This window comes from Pipistrellus hanaki (genome assembly GCF_964339955.1).
Source record: "Pipistrellus hanaki genome assembly, chromosome: 1".
NCBI classification, from domain to species: domain Eukaryota; kingdom Metazoa; phylum Chordata; class Mammalia; order Chiroptera; family Vespertilionidae; genus Pipistrellus; species Pipistrellus hanaki.
The window spans coordinates 97,620,824-97,642,798 of record NC_140503.1 but is presented as its reverse complement, the minus strand read 5'-3'; the positions used below and the strand labels follow the sequence as shown (position 1 = coordinate 97,642,798).

The window sequence follows — 21,975 nt, the reverse complement described above, 5'->3', positions numbered from 1 at the left end:
TTAAAAAATGGGCAATGGCCAGGACCGGTTTGGCTCAGTGGATAGAGCATCGGACTGCAGACTGAAAGGTCCTGGGTTCGATTCCGGTCAAGAGTATGTACCTTGGTTGCGGGAGCATCCCCAGTAGGGGGTGTGCAAGAGGCAGCTGATCGATAATTCTCTCTCATCGATGTTTCTAACTCTCTATCCCTCTCTCTTCCTCTCTGTGAAAAATCAATAAAATATATTTAAAAATAAAATAAAATAAAATAAAATAAAATAAAAAATGGGCAATGGATCTAAATAAAATATTTTCAAAAGAAGACAGAAGGGAGGCCAAGAGGCACACGAAAACATGTTCAAAGTCACTAATTATCCGAGAGATGCAAATCAAAACAACAATGCGGTACCATCTCACACCTGTCAGAATGGCCAACATCAACAAATCAACAAATGACAAGTTTTGGCGAGGTTGCAGAGAAAAAGGAACCCTTGTGCACTGCTGGTGGGAATGCAGACTGGTGCAACCACTGTGGAGAACAGTGTGGAGTTTCCTCAAAAAACTGAAAATGGAACTCCCATTTGACCCAGTAATCCACTCTAGGATTATATCCCAAGAAACTAGAAACACCAATCAGAAAGGATATATATACCCCTATGTTCATAGCAGCACAACCTATAATAGCTAGGATTTGGAAACAGCCTAGATGCCCGTCAGCAGATGATTGGATCAAAAAACTATGGTACATCTACACAATGGAATACTATGCTGCCATAAAAAAGAAGGAATTCTCATCATTTGCAGCAATCTGGATGGAATTGGAGAACATCATGCTGAGTGAAATAAGCCAATCAATGAAAGAGAAACACCACATGACCTCACTCATTTATGGATAATAAAGAACATTATAAACTGATGAACTAAAAGATATAGAGACAGTAAAGCAACAAGCAGACTGTCAAATTACAGCGGGGAGGGGAGGGAGACCTGGGGGAGATAAGAGATCAACCGAAGGACTTTTATACATGCATATAAGTACAATCAATGGACATAAAACTCTGGGGAGGGAGGGTATGTATGGGGGGGGGGGGGGAGCAATGGTAAAATATGTACACAGATAATAATTTATAAAAAAATAAAAATAAAATTTTTTAAAGAAAAAAAATGACACTGGCTCTAGAGGGAAAATAATTCAGTTATCAGTAAAGCCCTCAAAAGAAGGTGACAATTATTCTTCAAAGCACCCAAAATGTCCAATTATTTGGATATAGATATTAGTAGTAATTTGCTGTCAGAAACATTAGAAGGAAAAACATCATATATGCTAAATATAAGGAAATAATCAACTTATAAACATTAAGAATTGCTTTCATTTTAATTCGTGTATATGTTTTTTTTATTTTATGAGGACAGTATCTGAATTACTTTGTTGTTAATAAAGATGTGTTGGGAATACACATTAAAAATAAATAAAATAAAATAAAATATGGCTTTCACCACAGCCTACAATTACTGTATAAGAGCCTTGCTTACCCACAGAGAACATGGAAATAACCCGAGGCCCCTCTTAAGGAATTACATTAAGTTCCAGACCTGGTTCCCGAGCGCCTGATGCCTTAACTCAAACATAACTCAAACAAATTAAATGGCTTCCACTCCCTATTTTCTTTTCTTTTTAAAAAATATATTTTATTGTTTTTCTTACAGAGAGGAAGTGAGAGGGATAGAGAGTTAGAAACATCGAGGAGAGAGAAACATCCATCAGCTGCCTCCTACACATCCTCTACTGGGGATGTGCCCACAATCGTTACATGCCCTTGACCGGAATCGAACCTGGGACCCTTCAGACTGTAGGCCGACGCTCTATCCACTGAGCCAAAACAGTTAGGGCGATATTTTCTTCTCTCTCTCTCTCTCTCTCTCTCTAACACACAGATACTTTATTACTTTCCTTTACAAGAGCTAGTAACATCATCAATCTTTTTAACAGAAACCTCAGGTCATTTGAGAGGCCATACAGATCCAAGGAAATAAGATGAAAATTAAACACTTAAGGAGAAACAATTGTAATAATCTGAGCAATAAAGATTTATTTAATTAAAAAAAGAGAAAATTAAATACTTAATCAAAAAGTAGTACAAAACCACCTAGAACCTTCTACCACAGTGACAGTGGGCTAAGATTAAGCTACAGCTAAATGATCTCATGTAAATGTTAAAGAATACACAGAAAAAAGTGAGATTTGCTTTCCAGAAGACTGGTACAATGATTGTTTGGGCCCAAAAAGGTATTTAACCAGGAAAAGGTCAAGATGGTTGAAGGTCAAACCAAGTGCAGAAGGAACAGGTACAAAAGAGACTAAGAGACAGTCTCCTAGCAGAGGGTGAAGGATCAGGCTTTTTTCCTCCCAAGAAGCATCTGCTGCAGTGTGCTGCCTTCCCTCAGGCCCTACCCGAGAGCTGCCTGCCTTACAGGAACCAGAGCTGGAGTCTGAGCTGCCTAGGGCTCTTATTTAGTACAGACCTCCGGGAACTTGTCACATGTTAAGGAGGGTTGAGAGTTAGTTTGGCTTTGTTCTTTTTGTTGTTGTTTTTGGGGTGTTTTGGATCTGTTGCTAGTAGTTCTGAACCTAGGGATCCCAGAAGCATTCACATGAAAAGCAGTCTGAGCTCCCCCAAACACATTCAAACACCCCCACACAACACCCTTCGAAGTCTGAAGTCTTGCAGAAGCCGAGTTATAAAGCTGCAGGCCCACAAAATCAAAGAAGCCAGAATGAGACAATGCAGGTAGGAAATCTAAGTAGTCTCAATCTGTTTTTCCCTTGTTTTGGAGAAAAGTTAATATACCTGGAATGGGATGTAGAAAGCTACTGGAGCAAGCTGGGGCTTCTGCTGAATTTTCCATCAAACACCAAGGGAAAACAAGGGACGGGGTTCACTTTATTTTTTAAAAGCCTCAGAAGTTATTCTATTATAAAGGGACATGGCTGAAGAGGTAGGAAACAGATTCCCCATTGTGAGTTCTCCTGATGGCTTCTGCAAGAATCATGGAGATGTCGATCACCTGTATTTTAGAGCAATGCTTCATCTTATCCTCCTGAGGGATGGTATTGGTGACCACCACTGCTTCAAAGCATGCATTGTTAATGCGAGAAATGGCGGGGCCAGAAAAGATGCCGTGAGTCAGGATAGCGTAAACTCTGGTGGCTCCAGCTGAAAGAAGTTTGTCGGCTGCATGGCAGATCGTGCCACAAGTGTCAGCCATGTCATCCACCAGAATGGCCACGCGATCCTTCACGTCTCCTACCAGCACCATGCGGTCCACTTCGTTGGCCTTCTTCCGTTCTTTGTGAATCAGGGCAAAGTCAACATTCAAACGGTCTGCAATGGAGGTAACTCTCTTAGCTCCCCCCGCATCGGGTGAGACAATAGTGCAGTTTCTCCACTCAGGTATATTCTCCCTTATCCACTTCAGGACAGCTGGTTCTGCGTACAAATTGTCCACAGGGATATCAAAAAAGCCCTGAATTTGAGAAGCATGAAGGTCCATGGTAATAATATGATCTGCACCTGCAACGGAGAGCATATTCGCAACCAGCTTGGCTGAGATGGGAGCCCGGCTCTTATCCTTCTTGTCCTGCCGGGCGTACGGGAAGCACGGGATGACTGCGGTGACCCGGCTGGCGGAGGCAATCTTACAGGCGTTCATCATGATCAGAAGCTCCATTAGGTTGTCATTAACCGCACCGCAGCCACTCTGGACGATGTAGACGTCCTCTCCGCGGACGCTTTCGCCGATTTCAACACAGGTCTCCTGGTTGCTGAATTTCTTACTCACCACCTTGCCCAGCTCCAGGCCCAGGCGGTCGGCAATTTTCTGGGACAAGTCCTGGTGGGAGCTGCCGCTGAAGATTTTGATATTCGGCATCTTGGCCAACTACCCCGGGCGCTCTTTGCTCAGCGATCTCTGCGGCTCCAGGTCCGGAACCAGAGCAGCCAAAGCTTCCGGCTACGCCGCCATCTTACGCTCCCGCCGGGCGCGCCGCTCCCGGTCTTCTCCCGCTCGGAGCGCTCCCGTGAAGGGGGAGGAGTGTCCGCCGCCAACCGGAGGGCTTCCGGGGAGGCGCTGGCTTGCAGCCCGGCGGCGGCTCCCGGCGGGCGATCCGCTCCGCCCCGTCCGAGGAGGCCCCGCCCCGCGTCACGTGACCGCCGCGCCCTCTGACCCCGAGCCACCGGAAGGAGAAAGTCCCGGCGGGCTTCCCGGCGCGATGGTGAGGAAAAGGGGAGCGGCCGGCGGTGCTGGCGGGCAGGGCAGGGTCCCCCAGAGCTCGCCGCTGCCCCTTCAGAAGGGTGAGGCGCGGCCAGAGGGGGCCGGGCGGCCGCGCTGGCTCCGCGGCAAACCCGTGGGCGCAGTGGTGCCGGCGAAGAGTTGAGAGAAGAGCTCCCGCCGCCGACTCCACCGCCCGGCGGGCAGGACAGGCTAGCGGGGGGAGGCTCGGGCGCTTCCTGGACGAAAAGGAAGGCAGGCCTGAGGGGAGGGGCTGCTGCGGAGAGGCAGGCCTTCCAGGCCTTCCCGGGCTCCAGCAGGGCCTCCCAAAGTTGCCCGCTTCACCCTCCTGTCCAAGGACTTTGCGCAGAGCTTACTTAGAATTAGGCTCAGTCTAGCCCTAGCCGGGTTGGCCCAGTGGACAGAGCGTGTGGGCCTGGATCAGTTTCCATTCTGGCCAAGGTACCTGGGTTGTAGGCTCCACGGGCCTTGGTCTAGGCAGGCGACCAGGGATGTGTCCCTCTCACATCCATGTTTCTCTCTCTCCCCTTCTCCTCTTTCCTCTTTTCCCTCCTCCTCTTCCTCTCTCCTCTCCCCTACCCCCTACCCCCTTCCCCCTTTTCCTCCTCCTCCCTCCCTCCATTTTCTCTAAAAATCGATGAAAAATATCTTAGGTGAGGATTAACCACAACAAAAGAAATTAGGCTCAGTCAAATTCTTAACTGTCAGACCCTCCCAGAGCCCGGTAGGAGTTTGGGTTGGGATTTCCCAGCCCATCCATTCATTCCTTCAACAGATGTTGAGTGCTTACTCTATCCCAGGCTCTGTGCTGCTCACTGAGACTTCAGCTGCAGAAAGGAAGGGCCAAATTAGAAGCTTCATTTGGCAGTCATAGTTAAGACCTGAGGGGAAGAGACCTTTACTGTACTTTGAATATAGTGATGGGAAAGCAGTCTGAGGGCCTGGGGGAAGGGAAGAAAGCTGGCTCCTTGCAGTGCAGTTTGTGTACCGGGGCTTAGGAGTCATGGGGTGAGGCCTGTATCTTCAGACAGGGACCAGCACATTCACTGACCTCAGGGGTTAGAGAGCTTGGCTCCCTAGAAATGAATGCATTACCCCAACTGGAGTATAGACCGAAGGTTAGTGAAAGATGAGACTGGACAGGCAAGCAAAAGCCAACGCTTGCTGGGTTTTAAGAGCCACGTTTGGACTTTAAGAAGAAGGCACTGGCAAGTTAGGAAGATCCTTTTGGCCACTTTGTGGAGGGAGCAGAGAGCCTAGGCTGGAGCAGCAAGACCCTCAGGAGATGGTGGTGAATTAGGGTGGAAAGTTGAGATAGAAGCGGCGGGGGAGTTAGCAGGGCTCTGGGATTAAGTGTGTGAGGAAAAATGAGAGGGAGGTGTTGGGGATTGGTTCCCAGGTGGTTGTGCTCAGTGGAGTGGGAAACTCAGTAGGGGAAGCAGGTTTCAGTGGGAAGAGCATTAGAGTGTGGGGTTTGTTTCCATCTCGGTAGAGACGTGGACATGTATATTGCTGTGGATTAGAACTTTGCCAGGCCGGCCGAAACCGGTTTGGCCCAGTGGATAGACCGTCAGCCTGTGGACTGAAGGGTCCCAGGTTCGATTCCAGTCAAGGGCATGTACCTTGGTTGCAGGCACATCTCCAGTGGGGGATGTGCAGGAGGCAGCTGATTGATGTTTCTCTTGCCGAAACCGGTTTGACTCAGTGGATAGAGCGGCAACCTGTGGACTGAAGGGTCCCGGGTTCGATTCTGGTCAAAGGCTTGTACCTTAGTTGCAAGCACATCCCCAGTAGGGGGTGTGCAAGAGGCAGCTGATCGATGACTCTCTCTCATTGATGTTTCTAACTTTCTCTCTCCCTTCCTCTCAGTAAAAAATAATTTTTTTAAAAAAAGAAAAAAGAAAAAGAACTTTGCCAGGCAATAAGGACAGCTGATCAGGGGAATAGAGGATACTGGCAAAACATGATTGACAGGGTGGGTTTGCATTCTAACAGAGGAGTGGATAAATAACAAAATGTGATATATGCTGTGGTGATCAAGCAAGAAATATAAGGAGCTAGAGCATAATAGAAAAGAGTGATTTTTATTTTTTAACAGCTTTATTGGGAACAGCACGTGTAAATATACAGTTCAGTATTTTTTGACATTATGGCTCATGAAAATGTTTTCAGGATCAAGCTAATGAACACACCCACTGGCCCCTGAAATTTCCTGTTTTAGAAAGTATGTTCAGAAAAGGGCCATCAGAAGAGGTGTCATATGAGCAGAGATCTGAATGAAATGAGAGCGCAAGCAGACCATAAGGACAATGGTGGGAGTGCCTGGTGTAACAGGAACAGGAGGGAGGACATTGTGGCTGGAGCCAGGGAGGAAAAGGAAGTGAGAGAGGTCACTGCTGTGAGGCCAGGGACTTTATTTTGTTCTGTGGGATCTACCACAGAGGAGGCACCCAGTCAATGTTTGCTGGACAGATGAAGGCCTGGGATAGGCATCAGAACAAAGTTTGTGGCACAGTGGGTCAGGGAGGGGCTCTCTCACAGCCTGATAATCGGGCAGATCCAGTGGCTCCCTGAAGAACAGTAGTGTGAGAGACACCTGGCCACACCTCACTCCCTGCAGCCTGACCACTTGTCTTACTCCCTTGCAGAGGTTCCGGTTCTGTGGTGATCTGGACTGTCCTGACTGGGTCCTGGCGGAGATCAGCACACTTGCCAAGATTGTTGAGTGCATAGGGTCATCTTGGGGGCTGGAGTGACAGGGATTGGGGATGGGACCCTGGGAGTTGAGGGTGTGGGCCTCAGTGCTCTCAGCCCATCCTAGCATGCTGTGTGCCTGCTCACATGAATGACCTTGTGAGCAGCCCCAGCATGGAGGGATGAGGGCCATCGGGCTGATGTTGGGCCTTCCCTCCAGTCCTCCGTGAAGCTGAGGCTGCTGTGCGGTCAGGTGCTGCAGGAGCTTCTGGGGCTGGGGATGGATGTGAGTGCCTGGTCCAGCCCTTGTCCCACAACCCTGAGGGCACACCAAACCCAGGGAGGTGGGTGATCAGCCTCCTGCCCATCCTTAACAGGATCCAGGCGGCTGGGGGTAAGGGGTGGCAAGCAGGGGTCTGGCACCCTTACAGGCCTCCTTTCCCCACAGTATGAGAAGGTCCAGAAGCTCACTGCTGATGCCAGGTTTGGTGAGTACCCCACTGAGTCCACGGGCTTCAGGCAACTCTGGCTACTCGGCCTGGTGCCTGGTGCAGAGACCCCTTTTCCCAGCAGCTCACTCTGACCCAGCTGCCTCAGCAGAGGAACCTGAGGAGAAGACATTGGCAGTCTATCCCAATGTCCTCTGCCGGCAGTAGTAAAGCTCATGGCTCAAGGAGGCCTGGGGGCTCTGAGCTGAAGATAGTAGGGCAACAAGGAGGTAGCTGGGGCTATAGTGACACCTCCTACCTCCCATGGGTCTCCCCAGAGCTGGGCGATGTGAAAGCCACTGTGGCAGTACTGAGTTTCATCCTCTCCAGTGCTGCCAAGCACAGCGTGGATGGCGAGTCCTTATCCAGTGAATTGCAGCAGCTGGGGTTGCCTAAAGGTATGAGGACCTGGGCAGGCCAAGGGCTGCCAGGAGATGCACCCTGCCCTTCCTGGGCCAGGAGCCCAATACTGCCCTCTGAGCAGCCCTAGCAGCCACCTCCATTCTGCCCTAGAGCACGCAGCCAGCCTATGTCGCTGTTACGAAGAGAAGCAAAGCCCCCTGCAGGAGTACTTGCGGGCCTGCAGCCTGCGTGGTAAGTGTGGAGTCAGCCAGGTGTGGTTTGGGTCTATTCTAGAAGGTACATATAGCATGGGATGTGCTTGTTCTCAGAAGATTTACTCATGGTCACATGTCACAATCACAGAGCCAGGACTTCTGACTCTAGCCAGGTTTCTTTCTTCTGAGATCTGTGGATAATCGGAGCTCCCAGTTACTGAGCACATGCTGTGGATCAGAGGTCAAAGAAATAAGAGCTTCCCAAAGCCATACAACCGGAAGGGTTGTAGGCTGAGCCAGGGGCTAGGCTGAGGGCTGCATGGCTCACCTGCCATGAGTCTGAGAGCCCCATCCTGTCTCTCAGTAAATAGGCTGGCAGGCACGGGCTGGCGGGTAGACTACATCATGAGCTCCAGCCTGCTACAGTCTGTGGAAGAGCCAATGGTACACCTGCGGCTGGAGGTGGCAACTGCCCCGGAGGCCCCTGCCCAGCCTGTTGCCCTATCCCTCTCAGCAGACAAATTCCAGGTCCTCCTGGCAGGTAAGAAGGCTCAGCGGTACCTGGAGAGGTTAGGGGCCCTCTCAGATCCCACCTGACGGCTGCCTAACTGCTTCCCTCTTCCCTGGCAGAACTGAAGCAGGCCCAGGCCCTGATGAGCTCTCTGGGCTGAGGAGAGTTGGTGGAAGCTGCTGCCCTTTGAACTTCTCTTCAGGACCCTGGAGGCCTGGCCTCCTGGATCTCTGGCTTTCTAGGTTCCTACTTGAAAATTCAGCACAGCAATCCAGAGAACTTTTCCAAAATTGTCTTCTCTCCCCCAGAAAGATACTCGATGGCTTTTCCAAACAGGAAGAATAAACAGAAGTGTAAAGGAATGTGTGCATAGGTTTTGTAGGTTCAGATCAAAGGTTTTTGTGAGACCAAGTGATTGGCAAACCCCTCTTTTCAACTGCTGAGTGAGGCAGATCAGGGGTGAGGCAGATGGAGGACCAAAACGGGACCAAAATCTGTAGATGGGAGAAATTGGGGTTCTAGTTCCCAGAGCATCTAGTTCCTATGATGCTCTTGGCTCCACCCTCTCTGTGTTGTCTGGTCCGTAGGCTGGCAGCAAGTGGTGGCCCCTGTGCCAGATGCTCAAGTAGAGAAAGTAGAGAACTCTTGTCTAATTGCCATCTTATCTTCATTAGAAAGAGAAGGGCCCATGCCTGAACCACTCCTTGGCAAGCGTGGTTATGGACTGAATTGCCCCCTCCCTCAATTCATATGTTGGAGCCCTAACTCCCAGTGAGATGGTTTTAGGAGGTGGGATGTTTGGGAGGTAATTAGTCAAGACAGTGGGACCCTTATGATGTGCCCTGTTTAGTGCCCTTATGAGAAAAGAAAGAGACACTGCACAACCATGTGCAAAGGAAAGGCCTCATGAGAACACAGCAAGAAGACAACTGTCTCACCAGTCCTTGATCTTTGACTTCCAAAAATTATGGAACTAGAAATAGATTTCTGTTGTTGAAGCCACCCAATCTATGACATTTTATTATAGTAGCCTGAGCAGAGTAAACAAATGGCCTCCCAGGACTGGCTTAAACCAACCAGGGCTCCTGGTAGAAAAGACAGATTCCAGGGCTGGGGGAGGGAGAGTATAAAGTGAGCCTATAACATCTTGGGAAGTAAAGAATAATGAGTCATGTCAAAGAGCCTGCTATCCAGACTATAAGCATCCAAAGGATATCAACTGACTCTGTTCCTGACTTGTGGTTCTGGAATAATGGAGCAGATGTGCTTTTCCTGATTCCTCCACTAAGAACAACTAAAATCTTTGGGTATCCTATCTATTAAAAAATGAATATGCTAATTGACCACCACACCCTCACAAAGATGTTGCCTACTGGGGATATGCCCGCAACCAAGGTACATGCTCTTGACTGGAATCGAACCCGGGACCTTTCAGTCCCCAAGCCGATGCTCTCTATCCATTGAGCCAAACCGGTTTCGGCGTAAAGAAGGAATCTTGAGAAAAGTAAAAATATAAATACAGTAGACTTCTGTGTTATCACAGAATTCCACAGACACTTCTCATTGCATTAGTAAATATTAATTAGTAACAATGTGTTGTAACTTTTTATTGACTCATTTGCCTCTTTTACCAGCCCAAGTTTTTTTTTTGTTTGTGTTTTTTTAATAGCTTCTTTTATTTTAATTTTTTTATTTTTATTTTTTATTTTTATTGATTTTGTACAGAGAGGAAGGGAGAGAGATAGAGAGTTAGAAACATCGATGAGAGAGAATCATCGATCAGCTGCCTCTTGCACACCCCCTACTGGGGATATGCCTGCAACCATAGTACATGCCCTTGACGGGAATCGAACCCGGGACCCAAGCCGACGCTCTATCCATTGAGCCAAAGTGGTCTCGGTTGTTTGTTTTTTAATATATTGATTTTTTTACAGAGGAAGGGAGAAGGATATAGAGTTAGAAACATCGAAGAGAGAAAAACATTCATCAGCTGCCTCCTGCATACACCCCACTGGGTATGTGCCCACAACCAAGGTACATGCCCTTGACCGGAATCGAACCAGGGACCCTTGAGTCCGCAGGCCAACAGTTTATCCACTGAGCCAAACCGGTTAGGGCCCAGCCTGAGTTTCTTAAGGATGAGAATTGTGTTCCATATTTGAATAGCCTCAATGCCTAATAAAATACTCTTTCAATAGTGGGGGTGGATTGGGGTAGGGAGAGAGATGAACTGCAATGGATTTAAATATGTTGACTGTAGAGATTTCTTCACAAGGGTACTTGACTCCAAGTCCCCAAAACCGGCTGCTGCCGTTGCTGCAGTGCAGTCCTCAGCTTCACGATGTTTCTGTTGGCCAAAAACGCGCTAAGCCGTCTCCCAGTTCGAAGCATTCAGCAAACAATGTCAAGGCAGATTCACCAGAAGAGGACACCTGATTTCCATGACATATGGCAATGCTATTTTAGCTAGTGGAGCCACCTTTTGTGTTGCTACATGGACCTATAGAGCAACACAAATTGGAATAGAACGGAACCTGTCCCCTGTTGGCAGTCACCCCAAAGGAATGGAGAGATTAGAAATCATCCCAAAGTTGGTGTGATAATGAATTATTTCAAAACCAACTCATAATTGATGGCAAGTGAAAGCAATGTATGCCTATTAAAATATGGCATGATCATTAAAGGAAAGGAATTTAAAATTTATCCTGTCTTTGTCGTATTTCAGGATAACTATATAGCCCTAGTCAATGAGGTAAAGCTCTTTTTTACAAAAAAAAATCCCAACAAACAATCACCTCAAATAACCCAATACTCCTCAGCTGGTAAGCAGATAAACACATTGGTATGTCCATAGAATACTGCTCAGCATTAAAAAGGAATGAACTAATAAGTATAACAATCTGGGTGAATCTCAAGTGCATTATGCTAAGAGAAAGAAACCAGACTCAAAGTATGTCAACTGTAATTGAAAATAATATTTTTAAATATATATTTTATTGATTTTTACAGAGAGGAAGGGAGAGGGATAGAGAGCCAGAAACTGACCAGCTAATTGAAAACATTTCCCTTCCCAACACCTAACATGATGACTTGAACTATAGTCATCATTGGTAATCTTTGTCTCTCCGGATACTAAGATCAACTTAAAAAAACAAAACAAAAAAGATAATCCTTGGTTGGACTCTGCCTTGAACAAATAACTATAAAAGACATTTTGGGAACAATTAGAGAAATTTGAATGTGGACTAGGTGTTAGATTATGTTCAGAAGTTACTGTTAATTTTATTAGGGATGATAAAGACAGAGATTTTCAGTGTGCCGAGGCATGCTGATGTGCTGTAAGAATTTTTAAAACATGCAACTCCAGCCCTAGCCAGTTTTGCTGAGTGGGTAGAGCATCAGCCTGCAAACTCAAGGATCCCAGGTTCGATTCCCATCAAAGGCACATGCCTAGGTTTTGGGCTTGCTCCCTCAGTATGAGGCCTGCAGGAGGCAGCCGATCAACGATTCTCATCAATAATGTTTCTTTCTCTCCCTCTCTGAATTCAATAAAAATATATTTCAAAACAACACCAAACCAAACCATGCAATTCCTGCTATTTAGTCAGGGAACTGACATTTTTTCCTTTAGATTGTTAAATTAAAACATGACAACAGCCGAAACCGGTTTGGCTCAGTGGATAGAGCATCGGCCTGCGGACTGAAGGGTCCCAGGTTCGATTCCGGTCAAGGGCATGTACCTTGGTTGCGGGCACATCCCCAGTGGGGGGTGTGCAGGAGGCAGCTGATCGATGTTTCTCTCTCATCGATGTTTCTAACTCTATCCCTCTCCCTTTCTCTCTATAAAAAAAACAATAAAATATATAAAATAAACAACAAAAAAAAAAAACCATGACAACAGCCAATGCAACAATAACCGTCCAGTGTCTATTAATAAAATTATACATATTTTTTTGTCAGATTGGAAAAACATTTTTTGGTGTGACACAGAGTTTTCGTAGTTAATGTGTGCCATGAGATGAAAAAAGTTAAAAATCACTGGATAAATGTAGTGTGGCTTTGTAAGAAATGGCTTTTTAGAGATGCATGTTGAAATATTAGGGATGAAATGTCATAATTTGCCTAATTTACTTTAAAATACTTCTCCCAAAATAAATGAATTACTAGATGGAGGAGAGAAGAGGCAGACGTCCTAGTATGAAGGGTGCAGACCATGACTATTGGTCAGGCACACTTAGGAAGAAATCCAAACTCCTTACCGAGGCCTCCTGAGACCTGACCTGACCTGAGCTTGCTGTATCTGTCCTCACCTGCTAGCTCTCTCCGTTACACTTCGGCCACACAGGCCTTCTTTCAATGAGCCAATTGCTTTCCTTCCTGCAGGCCTTTGCACTGCCCATCCCTTCATCTGGCATGTTGTCTTTTATATATAATGGCCCCCGGGGAACTGGGCCCATGCCTCTGAGAAGCTACTTCCAAAACTCTGTGGCCAGGGGTCAAAGAAGTCCTCACATCTCTAGTAAAGGGGACTGCATTCCAGGAGGGGCCCCTTAGGGGGGCCGGGGAGAAGCCTCATGCCTGGAGGAGTGTCCCTCATCCCATAGGTGGGGAAGGACCCCATATCCAGGTCTGTACTGGGTTAGGGCCCCATACAATACTGGCAGTTGGGATGGCCCCACGGACTGGCCTGACATGTCCCGCAGGGACCTGGGCATGGGAACATCAGCTAGGATTCTTTTGCCAGCAGCCCTATTAATCCCCGGGCCCCAATACCTCCAGCAAGTGCACTAGGGCAATGCCAGTATCTTTGGGAGGAAGTCTCTCTACCGTCATTGAGACCAAGTTCTCCCTTTGAAGCAGCTCCGGAACGAGGACTCACTTCTCTTTCTGCTTGACTTACTGAATTCATCTCAATCATATTGGATCAAATCCATATGCTTGTCGAGAACCTTGAAGGTGCCAATAAAGGTAGTACCATTTTGTAGGGTGCACCTCTTCCTGTAGTCAGTGTGGTGCATGCAGCATCTTGCTGCTCTTGCCCACAGCCATGTTGGTGGCTCCGATTGCCCTAGCATGTGCCATCCCCTCTTTACTGAGGTCTCAGCCTGTCACTGTAGAGGCCCTACCCCCACAGAACCATCTGTCGTGGGTTCTGCTTTCTTGCCTGTTTTTTGTTGCTTGGCTGCATTTCTTACCCACAGGCGGTAATGATTCTGTTTATAAGTTATGTGTGACTGTGCGTTGATACTTAGTTTGTCACTGGGTCCCCAGGGCCTGCGTCTATCGCGCACCTGCGTGCTCCCTGCGCACATCTGGCAGGAGCCTCTGCTTTGGGCCAGGGATGCAGCTTCAGGCCGGGAGTGCTGGCTTGTCACTAGCCTGGTGACTTCTCCAGCCATAGGCAGCTGCGACGCAGGACCTCAGACCTGATCCGGGATCCGGCAGGCGCCACCCTCCCAGCCAGGTGACTGCTCCAAAGCCTTTCCTACACCTCGACCTCCAGCTCTGGGAGCTCAGCCCCAGCCTGAAGGCCTGGGCCCTGCCTTTCCCAGCGGGCGCTGGAGCAGCCACCAGTCTCGGTGTGCTCTCCAGTACGGCTCCGCCCCTCGACTGCAACCCGCTAAAGGCTGCAGGTTGGCGGAGAGGGGCGCGGGGCGCAGGTAACCTCGGCGGGAGACGGCTTGGGGGGGTGGGGGGGCTGAGTGTACCGCAGACTGAAGAGAGGAAGGGATTTGTCGGCTTTGGGGAGGAAGGGAGCCAGGGTGTACCGAGGACAGACAACGGGAGTGAGTGGTGAGGATGGGGGAGCGGGCATACAGTGCCCTCCTTCAGCGGGATTAGGAATCTGGACCTTCACCTTCATCTTTTCCAGCACCGCGAACCCTCCCGGGTACCAGACCCCAGACTGCGTGAAGGCGTGGGAGGGGACAGGAATCTGCCCTGACTCAAGGCCTCCTCTGCCCGACCACATCTGTGTCTAGGTGGGGGTGGGGAGGGCAAGCGGCAAGCTCCCCTTATCAGCCAGGTGGCCGAGGGTGGGGAGAGGAGGCGGGGTAGGTTCCCCTGGGCCCAAATGCGGAGCAGGATGGGTCCTGTTTTAGTCTGACCTTTGGCCTGCAGCTCTGGGAGACCTTCCAGGCACAGACGTGGAGACACCTGCACCCCCTCCTCCCGTCCTGACTCGCCCTCACTGCCAGCTGAGCCTCTCTGAACGTGAGTTTTCCCAGCTCCCAATTCCCAGGTGCGGCCATGCTCATTCCCTCAGGGACTTTGGCCACAGATGAGGTCGGTTCTGAGCGGTTGGGCGAACAAACTGAGCTTTCACTGGAGAAAAAGTGGAGGTAGAGGCAGACAATTTCAGATTTGGGAGTGCCACGAAGAAAAGAAAACGTGTCTGGTGGGGAGTGGGGTTAAGAGGCTATTTTGGAAGGGAGATCGGGGAGGGTGGCCCAAGTGTCCCGAGATGAAGGGACAGCAGGGGAAAAGGAGTGGGGGTGGAAAGAGCAATGTGCTTGGAGCAAGTGAGCGAGGGGGAGCCTGGGGAGAAATGAAATGACAACATGGGCCCAGGAAGGATCTGGATTTTATTCTAAAAGCAGTGAGGGTTCATGGGAGGTTAACAAAGGCAGCCATCTCTCCCAGCCGGAACTTACCGTGCCCTGGGCTTTCCCAGCATTTCCAGTTGGGGCCAAGGGCTGTGGCCAGGCCGGAATTTTCTGCCAAACCCAGCTGTCCACGATCCCCTCTGATTCGCAGAGCCCTCCTTTGTAAATCGGGGGTGGGGAACCCTGCCTCACAAGCTCCCCTGTTCTAACTTGCAGCCATCCTCCCCCACAAAATGCCTGAGGGCCCTGAGCTGCATCTGGCTAGCCAGTTTGTGAACACGGCATGCAGAGGGCTGGTGTTCGGTGGGTGTGTGGAGAAGTCACCCATCAGCCGCAACCCCGAGGTGCCCTTTGAGAGCAGTGCCTACCACATCTCAGCCTCAGCCCGAGGCAAGGAGCTTCGGTTGACACTGAGCCCCCTGCCTGGGGCCCAGCCCCCACAGGAGCCACTGTCCCTCATCTTCCACTTCGGCATGTCTGGATCCTTCCAGCTGGCACCTAGCAATGCACTACCACCCCATGCCCATCTGCGCTTTTACACGGCTCCTCCTGGTCCCCAACTCACCCTCTGCTTCGTGGACATCCGCCGCTTTGGCCACTGGGACCTCAGCGGCGAGTGGCAACCGGGCCGTGGGCCATGCGTCTTGCTGGAGTATGAACAGTTCAGGTAGGTGAGGGGCAGGTCCCAGCCCCTCTTGAGCCTCCATCCCTTTCTCTGGAGACCAACACAGTGTATTTCCCTGGGGACAGCTCCCTGAGCTAATGATGTGAAAACCCAAAACTGATATGGGAGGAGGTAGGGGTGAGGTGAATACATAGGCATGCCCTGAAGACATAGACAGTTACTGTGAGGCTGAGGCTGGATCAGTGCCCCACCCTGCTTCTTGGTGCCCTCAGGAGGCCCTTGGAAAGGTAGAGGTTTTTAATATCAAAGAAGGGAGGCTGAACGGGAAGTAAGGGTTTCAAGGTGGTGGGGAGGGAACTGCCTAATGACATGGTTTCTGAATCAGGTTTTGTGGTCTCCCACATTGTCTGCCCACTGGTCTGTGTCCCATGCTCTCACTGACTGTCTTCTGCCTGAGAAGGGGTAATACCCCTACCTGGGATGTGCTGCAGGTCACTTAAGATGGCAGTGTCAGCCAACTTCTCTTCCTCTAAAGAGGCAAATGGGTATGAGTCTGTTTTGTGCCAGGCCTTGCAATAGGTGTGAGGGGTACAGCAGAGATCAAGGGCTGAAGTTCAGGCAGGGCAGGGAAGACAAGGAAACAAACTAGATTAATTCATATAGACAAATTTCTTTAAAAAAAAATCCAAATCTAAGAGGGAGAGAATGACTTCTGGCCAGGAAGTGGGGAGGGGGGCACATTAGCAAAGATCACATTCTAGGCGGTGACATTTGAGCTGAGACTTGCTTGAGAGCCAGCCATGCAAAGCTCCATAGCAGTGATTCCCAATGTGAGGCACACAACCCACAGGGAAGCAACTTGATTTTTAAGGGGGGCAACTTGAGAATGAGTTATTAACAGGGAATCTTTGGCATTTCTTTCTTTTTTAAAAAAAAAAAAATATTGATTTTTTTACAGAGAGGAAGAGAGAGGGATAGAGAGTTAGAAACATGGATGAGAGAGAATCATCGACCAGCTGCCTCTTGCACACCCCCTATCGGGGATGTGCCCACAACCAAGGTACATGTCCTTGACCAGAATCAAACCCGGGACTTTTCAGTCCGCAGACCAACGCTCTACCACTGAGCCAAACTGGTTTCGGCTCTTTGGCATTTCTTATGGTTCTAGGGACCTCATATACAACATATAAATATATATTGACATATTCATGCATTTAATTTCTCTGTTTTAAAACTTCATTTGCTATTTTCATACCACTTCATATTATTTTTAAAACCATTTCTTAGTGATTTCTTTCTCAGTACTTCAACTGTCATTTCATTCTTTTATTTTTCTCTTTTCATGGATGCCAAACGTGGAAGCTTGTTTAGAACAAGTTAGTGGCCTTTTAGGCTTCCTCCAGGTGAATAAGAATTATGTCCCAGGGGAGGTACCAGGAATTTAGAGATGCTCAGGTGTGGCATGGCTAAAAAAAAAAAAAAAAAAAGGTTGGGAACCACTGCTATAGAGGAAGAGCATTCAAACTGACCAGCACCACAGGGGCAAAGGTCTGGTGTACATTTGGTAGATCCTCCCTTCCTTGGGGACTGCCCACCTTCACTTGACCCTTAGGAGACTTAGCTGCCCACTAAGGTGGGTCAGGGCATGTCTGATGCCACAGGAGCCAACTGACTCCTGGCCTTCCTAGGCAGGACTCCAAGTGCACCCACAGGGAAACATCTGTGGTCCTGGGTTCCTCCACTCACCTCTCCTGGGGATCATCCACAGGCTAACTCTGTCAGCTGGCCCTGAGGTTTCTCACAGAATGAGCGTCTCAGTTGTTTTCTTGGTCCTATAGCTGGGTAGCCTTCAGGGAGCTGGTCATCCAGGCTAAGCTTCTACTCTTTTCTTTACCCCAGAACTGTCTTCTGGTCCCCTATTTCACATGCTTCTCAGGCCCATCACTGAGTTAGTCTTGTCATGAGCCTTTTCCACAAATAAACAAGACACATTTCTTCTTCAAGGTGGTGAGATCTATAACCCTTGGAGGTGGGACAGGGGATGCTGGAACCCTTACTCCCACGCACTTGCTGTGTGAGATAGTACCAGCCTCATTAAAATCTTCAGGTCTTGAGAAGAATTGACCCTTCAGTGTTAACTCTTCAGATCTAAACATCCAGAAGTCCTGGCTAGGGAGCTGTAGACTGTAGGCACACCTGAAGTCCTATGATCACATTGCTTTAAAAAATGCCTGGAGTCTGGTGCACTCTGGTGGCATTCACACAACAGGTAAGACTCATGTGGCTCCTTGAACTCGTTGCTTTTGTAATGAATTAAAATCACATATTGTTCTCATTTAACAGATAGAGAAACTGAGGTTAACCCTGCCAAAATAGCACTGAGGCTTGAAAAGGGGAACTGGGACCCCCAATTTCCTTCCCCTTATACCTAGGAGCAGGTTATCCCAGTTCCTATCCTTCATCCCATGGCAAGGAGGGGGCGGGGGGGAGGGGAGAATGGGTATCATGTGCCCAGGCTGTGTCCCTCCAGGGAGAATGTGTTACGAAACCTAGCAGACAAGGTCTTTGACCGGCCCATCTGCGAGGCCCTCTTGGACCAGAGATTCTTCAATGGCATTGGCAACTATCTGCGGGCAGAGATTCTATACAGGTGAGCATGCAGGCCATGGACAAGAGGGCTGGGCTAGCTGGGTGCCCATATGCCCCACTGCTTAGCATGCTTCCCTCTTTCTACCCCACCGTAGGCTGAGGATGCCCCCCTTTGAGAAGGCCCGCACTGTTCTGGAGGCACTGAAGCAGCACAGGCTGGTGCGGGGCCCGGGGAGGAAGGCACACTCACCTACCAGTGAGGCCCGACAGGGAATGGGCTGGGGCTGGTGTCTTGTGTAACCCAAACAGGTGTTAGTTTTTCCTTCTCTACAATGTGAGTGTGTGTGTGTGTGTGTGTGTGTGTGTGTGAGTGTGTGTGTGAGTGTGTGTATTGGGGAGGAGGGGGATGAACCATCTCTGAGTCGTGCCAAGCTCAGAGGAGGTCTGCTCCCAATGGATCAGCTGCCTTCTGAGTGGCCCTGCCCCTTTTCCAGAGCCCTAAGTTGACCTTGAGCCAGAAGATCAAGGCCAAACTGCAGAACCCAGATCTGCTGGAGCTGTGCCACTCAGTGCCCAAGGAAGTGGTCCAGCTGGGTGAGGCTCGGGACCAGTCCCTCTGTGTTGGAATACTGTATAGCCCGGGACAGTTGCTGCCCTTCTCTGGGCCTGGCTCCCTGCCTGGGGAAGGGAAGTTTGTAGACCTAGTTGCTGCTAAATGGACGAGGCCTCCTCACCTGTGTCTGTCCTCCAGGCTGCCCACGAGGCAGGCAGGGCAAGGTCTATTTTATTATTATTTTTTTTTCATGTCACCAGTTTTTAATGGGTTTTTCCTTTACAAATACACCTGAGAATCATGCAATGCTGCCTGCATTGGACGCAATCCTGGGCCACAAATCTGCACACTCCTTTGCAAGGGGTCCTGTGATGGCAGAACCTTTCATTTCCCCTTTATTATTTACTATGACCCCCACATTATCCTCAAAATAAAGAAACACGCCATCTTTTCTCCGGTATGACCCGTTGTCTAATTACCTCCGCTGGATATACCTTCTTTCGAAGCTCTGGTTTGCCTTTTTTTTACTGTGGCCATCACCATGTCGCCCACACCGGCAGCAGGAAGCCTGTTCAGTCGTCCCTTGATCCCCTTCACAGAGATAATGCACAGATTTTTGGCTCCTGTGTTGTCGGCACAGTTGATCACGGCTCCCGCTGGAAGACCCAGGGAAATCCGGAATTTTTCCCGGAGGACCCACCATGTCCCCCTCCGGCTGGACGAGAGCCAAGCGCCTCAGCTGCCCATGGCCGCCGCTCCCGGTGAGGCCAGCTGCCACCACGCAGCAGATGGAGACGGATCACCCAGAGCCAGACAGGGCAAGGTTTATTAACCGCACTCCAGGATGAGCAAGCCATGGCCGAGTGGGGAAGAGTTCACAGCTGGAGAAGGGAGAGCCTTGGCCCCGGACTTAGTCCGTCAGGCTCCCTCTCCTCCCAGCCTCAGTCTGCCGTCTAAACTCTGCCTGGCTCCTCTGTCCACAGGCGGCAAGGGCTATGGGCAGACGAGAGGGGAGGATGACTTTGCACCCTTTCGAGCCTGGCTGCAGTGCTATGGCATCGCCGGCATGCGCTCCCTGCGGGACCGGCACGGCCGCACCATCTGGTTCCAGGTTTGGGTCCTAATGCTCAGAGGTGAACTGAGATCCCAAAGAGGCAGGTGTGGAGAGACCGAGGGGTCATAGCCAGGCAGGTGATAAGGGTCTTTCTCTAGAACCCCAAGTGTCAGGCTGTCCCTGAGGGTCTAAGCCTTCCCTATGTTAGCCCCTCCCCTCCTCTGAATCTCAGGGTCCCAGCTAGTAGAGCAGCCCAAGGCAGGGGAGCCTTGATGCTGGCTCTGACCTGGCAGGGAGTGGGCAGTGAGGCTTCCTAGGAGAGGATTACACTAATCTGGAAAGAGAGGTGTGAGTCCTGCTTCTCCAAGGGAGAACAACCCTGTCCCAACCAGGCTGATTCCTGAATATTCCCTGTTCCATTTTAGGGGGATCCAGGACCTCTGGCACCAAAAGGTAAGGTACTCCTAATATAATAAGCTAAGAAAGCAGAAAGGACATGTTGCCTGCAAGGGTTGCAGCAGTCTCTGGTCCCCACTCCAAGAGTCACCCCAAAGTGGGAGTCTGGAAATGGGGCCCAAAGGCCATAGGACCTTGTATCCCAGCATCAGTGTCCTTCAGGGGGCAAGTCCCATAAGAAGAAAGCCAGCGGAGCACAGTGGGGTCCTGAGGACAGAGTGGAGGTATGGCTCCCCGTCTCTAACTCCTCCCTGAACTCTCCCCTGGCCTGGCGACCTCCCAAGCCAGGCTTTTGGACAACTGCCTTCTGTGGGGGCCGTGGTGGGTCCTAACCAACCTCTGAACTGCTCTCTGAGCATCTCAGGAACCTGTCTCTCCTCATCCAGGTCCACCCTCCCCCAAGCAAGGCCCCTTCCGGGACAAAAAGGGCATGGAGAGGCCTTCCTGAGCAAACAACAGCTCAGCAGCCTGAGAGGACCAGCCTCCGTGACCCAAAAGTCCCCCCAGTCACTGAGAAAGGGAAGAGGAGAGGGCGAAGGGCCAGCTCAGGTGGGTCTTCCTGAGCACTTTCCTCTGGAGATGGAAGGGGCACCACCAAACGGGGCTTTCGGAAGGAAAGGATGGCAGTACGGGCAGAGGTTACTTGTGGACAAATGGGGGGAGGAAGGCTGTCCAGGCAATTTTCAACCTGGGGTCTGAACTGCCACCTCACCTGTTCTCCCCACAGGCTGCTGCAGACCTTAAAAGATAAAGACTGACGTCCCATCTTTGGAGCCTGAGGAGACCTCAGCCTCTTAGCAGGAGGATCTCCTTGCTTGCACCTACCCCTTCCCACTGCCTTGCCCTGGATCTGGGGGCTTGTGTGGCTTTCTAGAAGCATGCACTAGGTTAAAGGGGCTAGATGCCTGTGACCTTGTGGCTGTTCTCCACATAACTATGATGCTTTTCATTGTACCCACCATCCCCATTTTTTAAGCCCATGTGAAAAACGCTGTATTTAAGAAAATATGAATTGGTAAACTAGCTGGCTGCAGAGGGTTTGGGATGGCTAAGTTAGTTAGGCCTGTTGCCTGACTGAGAATAAGAGGCCAACTCCTCAGCAAGGCAAACTGGGCTCTCAGTCCTCAAGGCCCTGGCTCTCACAGGATAGTCTGCCTCTCAGGGACAGCCCCTCAGAGGGTGCAGAGGCCCCTCTCAGGAAGCCCAGGCTCCACAGCTTCTGCAGGCTGGGGTTCCTCAGGGCCTGGGGTGCTCCCCAGCCTGGCCAGACCAGTTAGTACTCCCCTCCTGACGGGGCTAGCTGGAACCCCCCAGATCGGCCCTCTACCTGCTGACACACAGGAGGACTTCTTGTCTCATGCTCTTAACTTGTGGCCATCCATATCCCCACTCATGGGGGCTACAACCTGCTGCACACACTGATCACCTTAGATTTTGCCCCTGCCCGCAAAAGCCCAAGAAAGACTTCTCTCCTCAGAGCCGTAAGGCCAGAGAGAGAGCAGGAGTTACCGGCAGGGTTCCTGAGCCAAAGATTTATTGTTGCTTTGGGCTGGAAAAGCAGTCCCCAAAGCTT

General features: G+C 50.0%; 3 protein-coding genes and 2 pseudogenes across 8 annotated transcripts; 3 read left to right on the top strand and 2 right to left on the bottom strand.

Annotated features, from left to right (window-relative positions):
- Positions 1 to 2,902: 2,902 nt before the first annotated feature.
- LOC311633557 (ribose-phosphate pyrophosphokinase 1-like) lies at positions 2,903 to 3,910 on the bottom strand (the record flags this gene model as incomplete). Its single annotated transcript, XM_084906344.1, has 1 exon — positions 2,903 to 3,910. One exon carries the CDS (start codon positions 3,908 to 3,910, stop codon positions 2,954 to 2,956), a length of 957 nt encoding a protein of 318 aa, XP_084762470.1. The 3' UTR covers positions 2,903 to 2,953.
- Positions 3,911 to 4,133: 223 nt separating this feature from the next.
- Positions 4,134 to 8,882, top strand: COMMD4 (COMM domain containing 4). Of its 2 annotated transcripts, XM_084906690.1 has the most exons (8): positions 4,134 to 4,253; positions 6,919 to 6,990; positions 7,185 to 7,250; positions 7,413 to 7,452; positions 7,731 to 7,850; positions 7,966 to 8,046; positions 8,374 to 8,550; positions 8,640 to 8,882. In XM_084906690.1, the coding sequence occupies exons 1-8, from the start codon at positions 4,251 to 4,253 to the stop codon at positions 8,678 to 8,680; spliced, it is 600 nt and encodes a 199-aa protein (XP_084762816.1). In that variant the 5' UTR covers positions 4,134 to 4,250; the 3' UTR covers positions 8,681 to 8,882. The 2 variants fall into 2 exon arrangements, with proteins under 2 accessions (XP_084762816.1, XP_084762817.1); XM_084906691.1 differs by lacking the exon at positions 7,185 to 7,250 and having other exon boundaries at positions 4,201 to 4,253.
- Positions 8,883 to 10,861: 1,979 nt separating this feature from the next.
- On the top strand, positions 10,862 to 11,097 carry LOC311633747 (cytochrome c oxidase subunit 7B, mitochondrial-like; annotated as a pseudogene). Its single transcript has one exon. The product of its transcript is annotated as a cytochrome c oxidase subunit 7B, mitochondrial-like (transcript).
- A 2,840-nt stretch (positions 11,098 to 13,937) lies between these two features.
- Positions 13,938 to 21,936, top strand: NEIL1 (nei like DNA glycosylase 1). Of its 3 annotated transcripts, XM_084906130.1 has the most exons (11): positions 13,938 to 13,984; positions 14,641 to 14,733; positions 15,342 to 15,792; positions 18,281 to 18,400; positions 18,495 to 18,558; positions 18,834 to 18,933; positions 19,876 to 20,003; positions 20,372 to 20,399; positions 20,565 to 20,626; positions 20,789 to 20,951; positions 21,130 to 21,936. In XM_084906130.1, the coding sequence occupies exons 3-11, from the start codon at positions 15,359 to 15,361 to the stop codon at positions 21,144 to 21,146; spliced, it is 1,116 nt and encodes a 371-aa protein (XP_084762256.1). In that variant the 5' UTR covers positions 13,938 to 13,984; positions 14,641 to 14,733; positions 15,342 to 15,358; the 3' UTR covers positions 21,147 to 21,936. The 3 variants fall into 3 exon arrangements, with proteins under 3 accessions (XP_084762256.1, XP_084762254.1, XP_084762255.1); XM_084906128.1 differs by lacking the exons at positions 13,938 to 13,984; positions 18,834 to 18,933; positions 21,130 to 21,936 and having other exon boundaries at positions 14,511 to 14,733; positions 20,789 to 21,117; XM_084906129.1 differs by lacking the exons at positions 13,938 to 13,984; positions 14,641 to 14,733; positions 18,834 to 18,933; positions 21,130 to 21,936 and adding an exon at positions 14,734 to 14,761 and having other exon boundaries at positions 20,789 to 21,117.
- LOC311633713 (large ribosomal subunit protein uL14-like) lies at positions 19,070 to 19,869 on the bottom strand (annotated as a pseudogene). The gene has a single exon. The product of its transcript is annotated as a large ribosomal subunit protein uL14-like (transcript).
- Positions 21,937 to 21,975: the final 39 nt, after the last annotated feature.

Excerpts from the sequence above, each read along its gene's own strand:
- NEIL1 (XM_084906128.1), top strand. The coding sequence starts at position 15,359 with ATGCCTGAGGGCCCTGAGCTGCATCTGGCTAGCCAGTTTGTGAACACG. Across the intron at positions 18,401-18,494 it reads CGGGCAGAGATTCTATACAG|GCTGAGGATGCCCCCCTTTG; the intron begins GTGAGCATGCAG and ends ACCCCACCGTAG. Across the intron at positions 20,004-20,371 it reads GCCGCACCATCTGGTTCCAG|GGGGATCCAGGACCTCTGGC; the intron begins GTTTGGGTCCTA and ends GTTCCATTTTAG.
- COMMD4 (XM_084906690.1), top strand. Across the intron at positions 7,453-7,730 it reads CACTGCTGATGCCAGGTTTG|AGCTGGGCGATGTGAAAGCC; the intron begins GTGAGTACCCCA and ends GGGTCTCCCCAG. Across the intron at positions 7,851-7,965 it reads GCAGCTGGGGTTGCCTAAAG|AGCACGCAGCCAGCCTATGT; the intron begins GTATGAGGACCT and ends ATTCTGCCCTAG.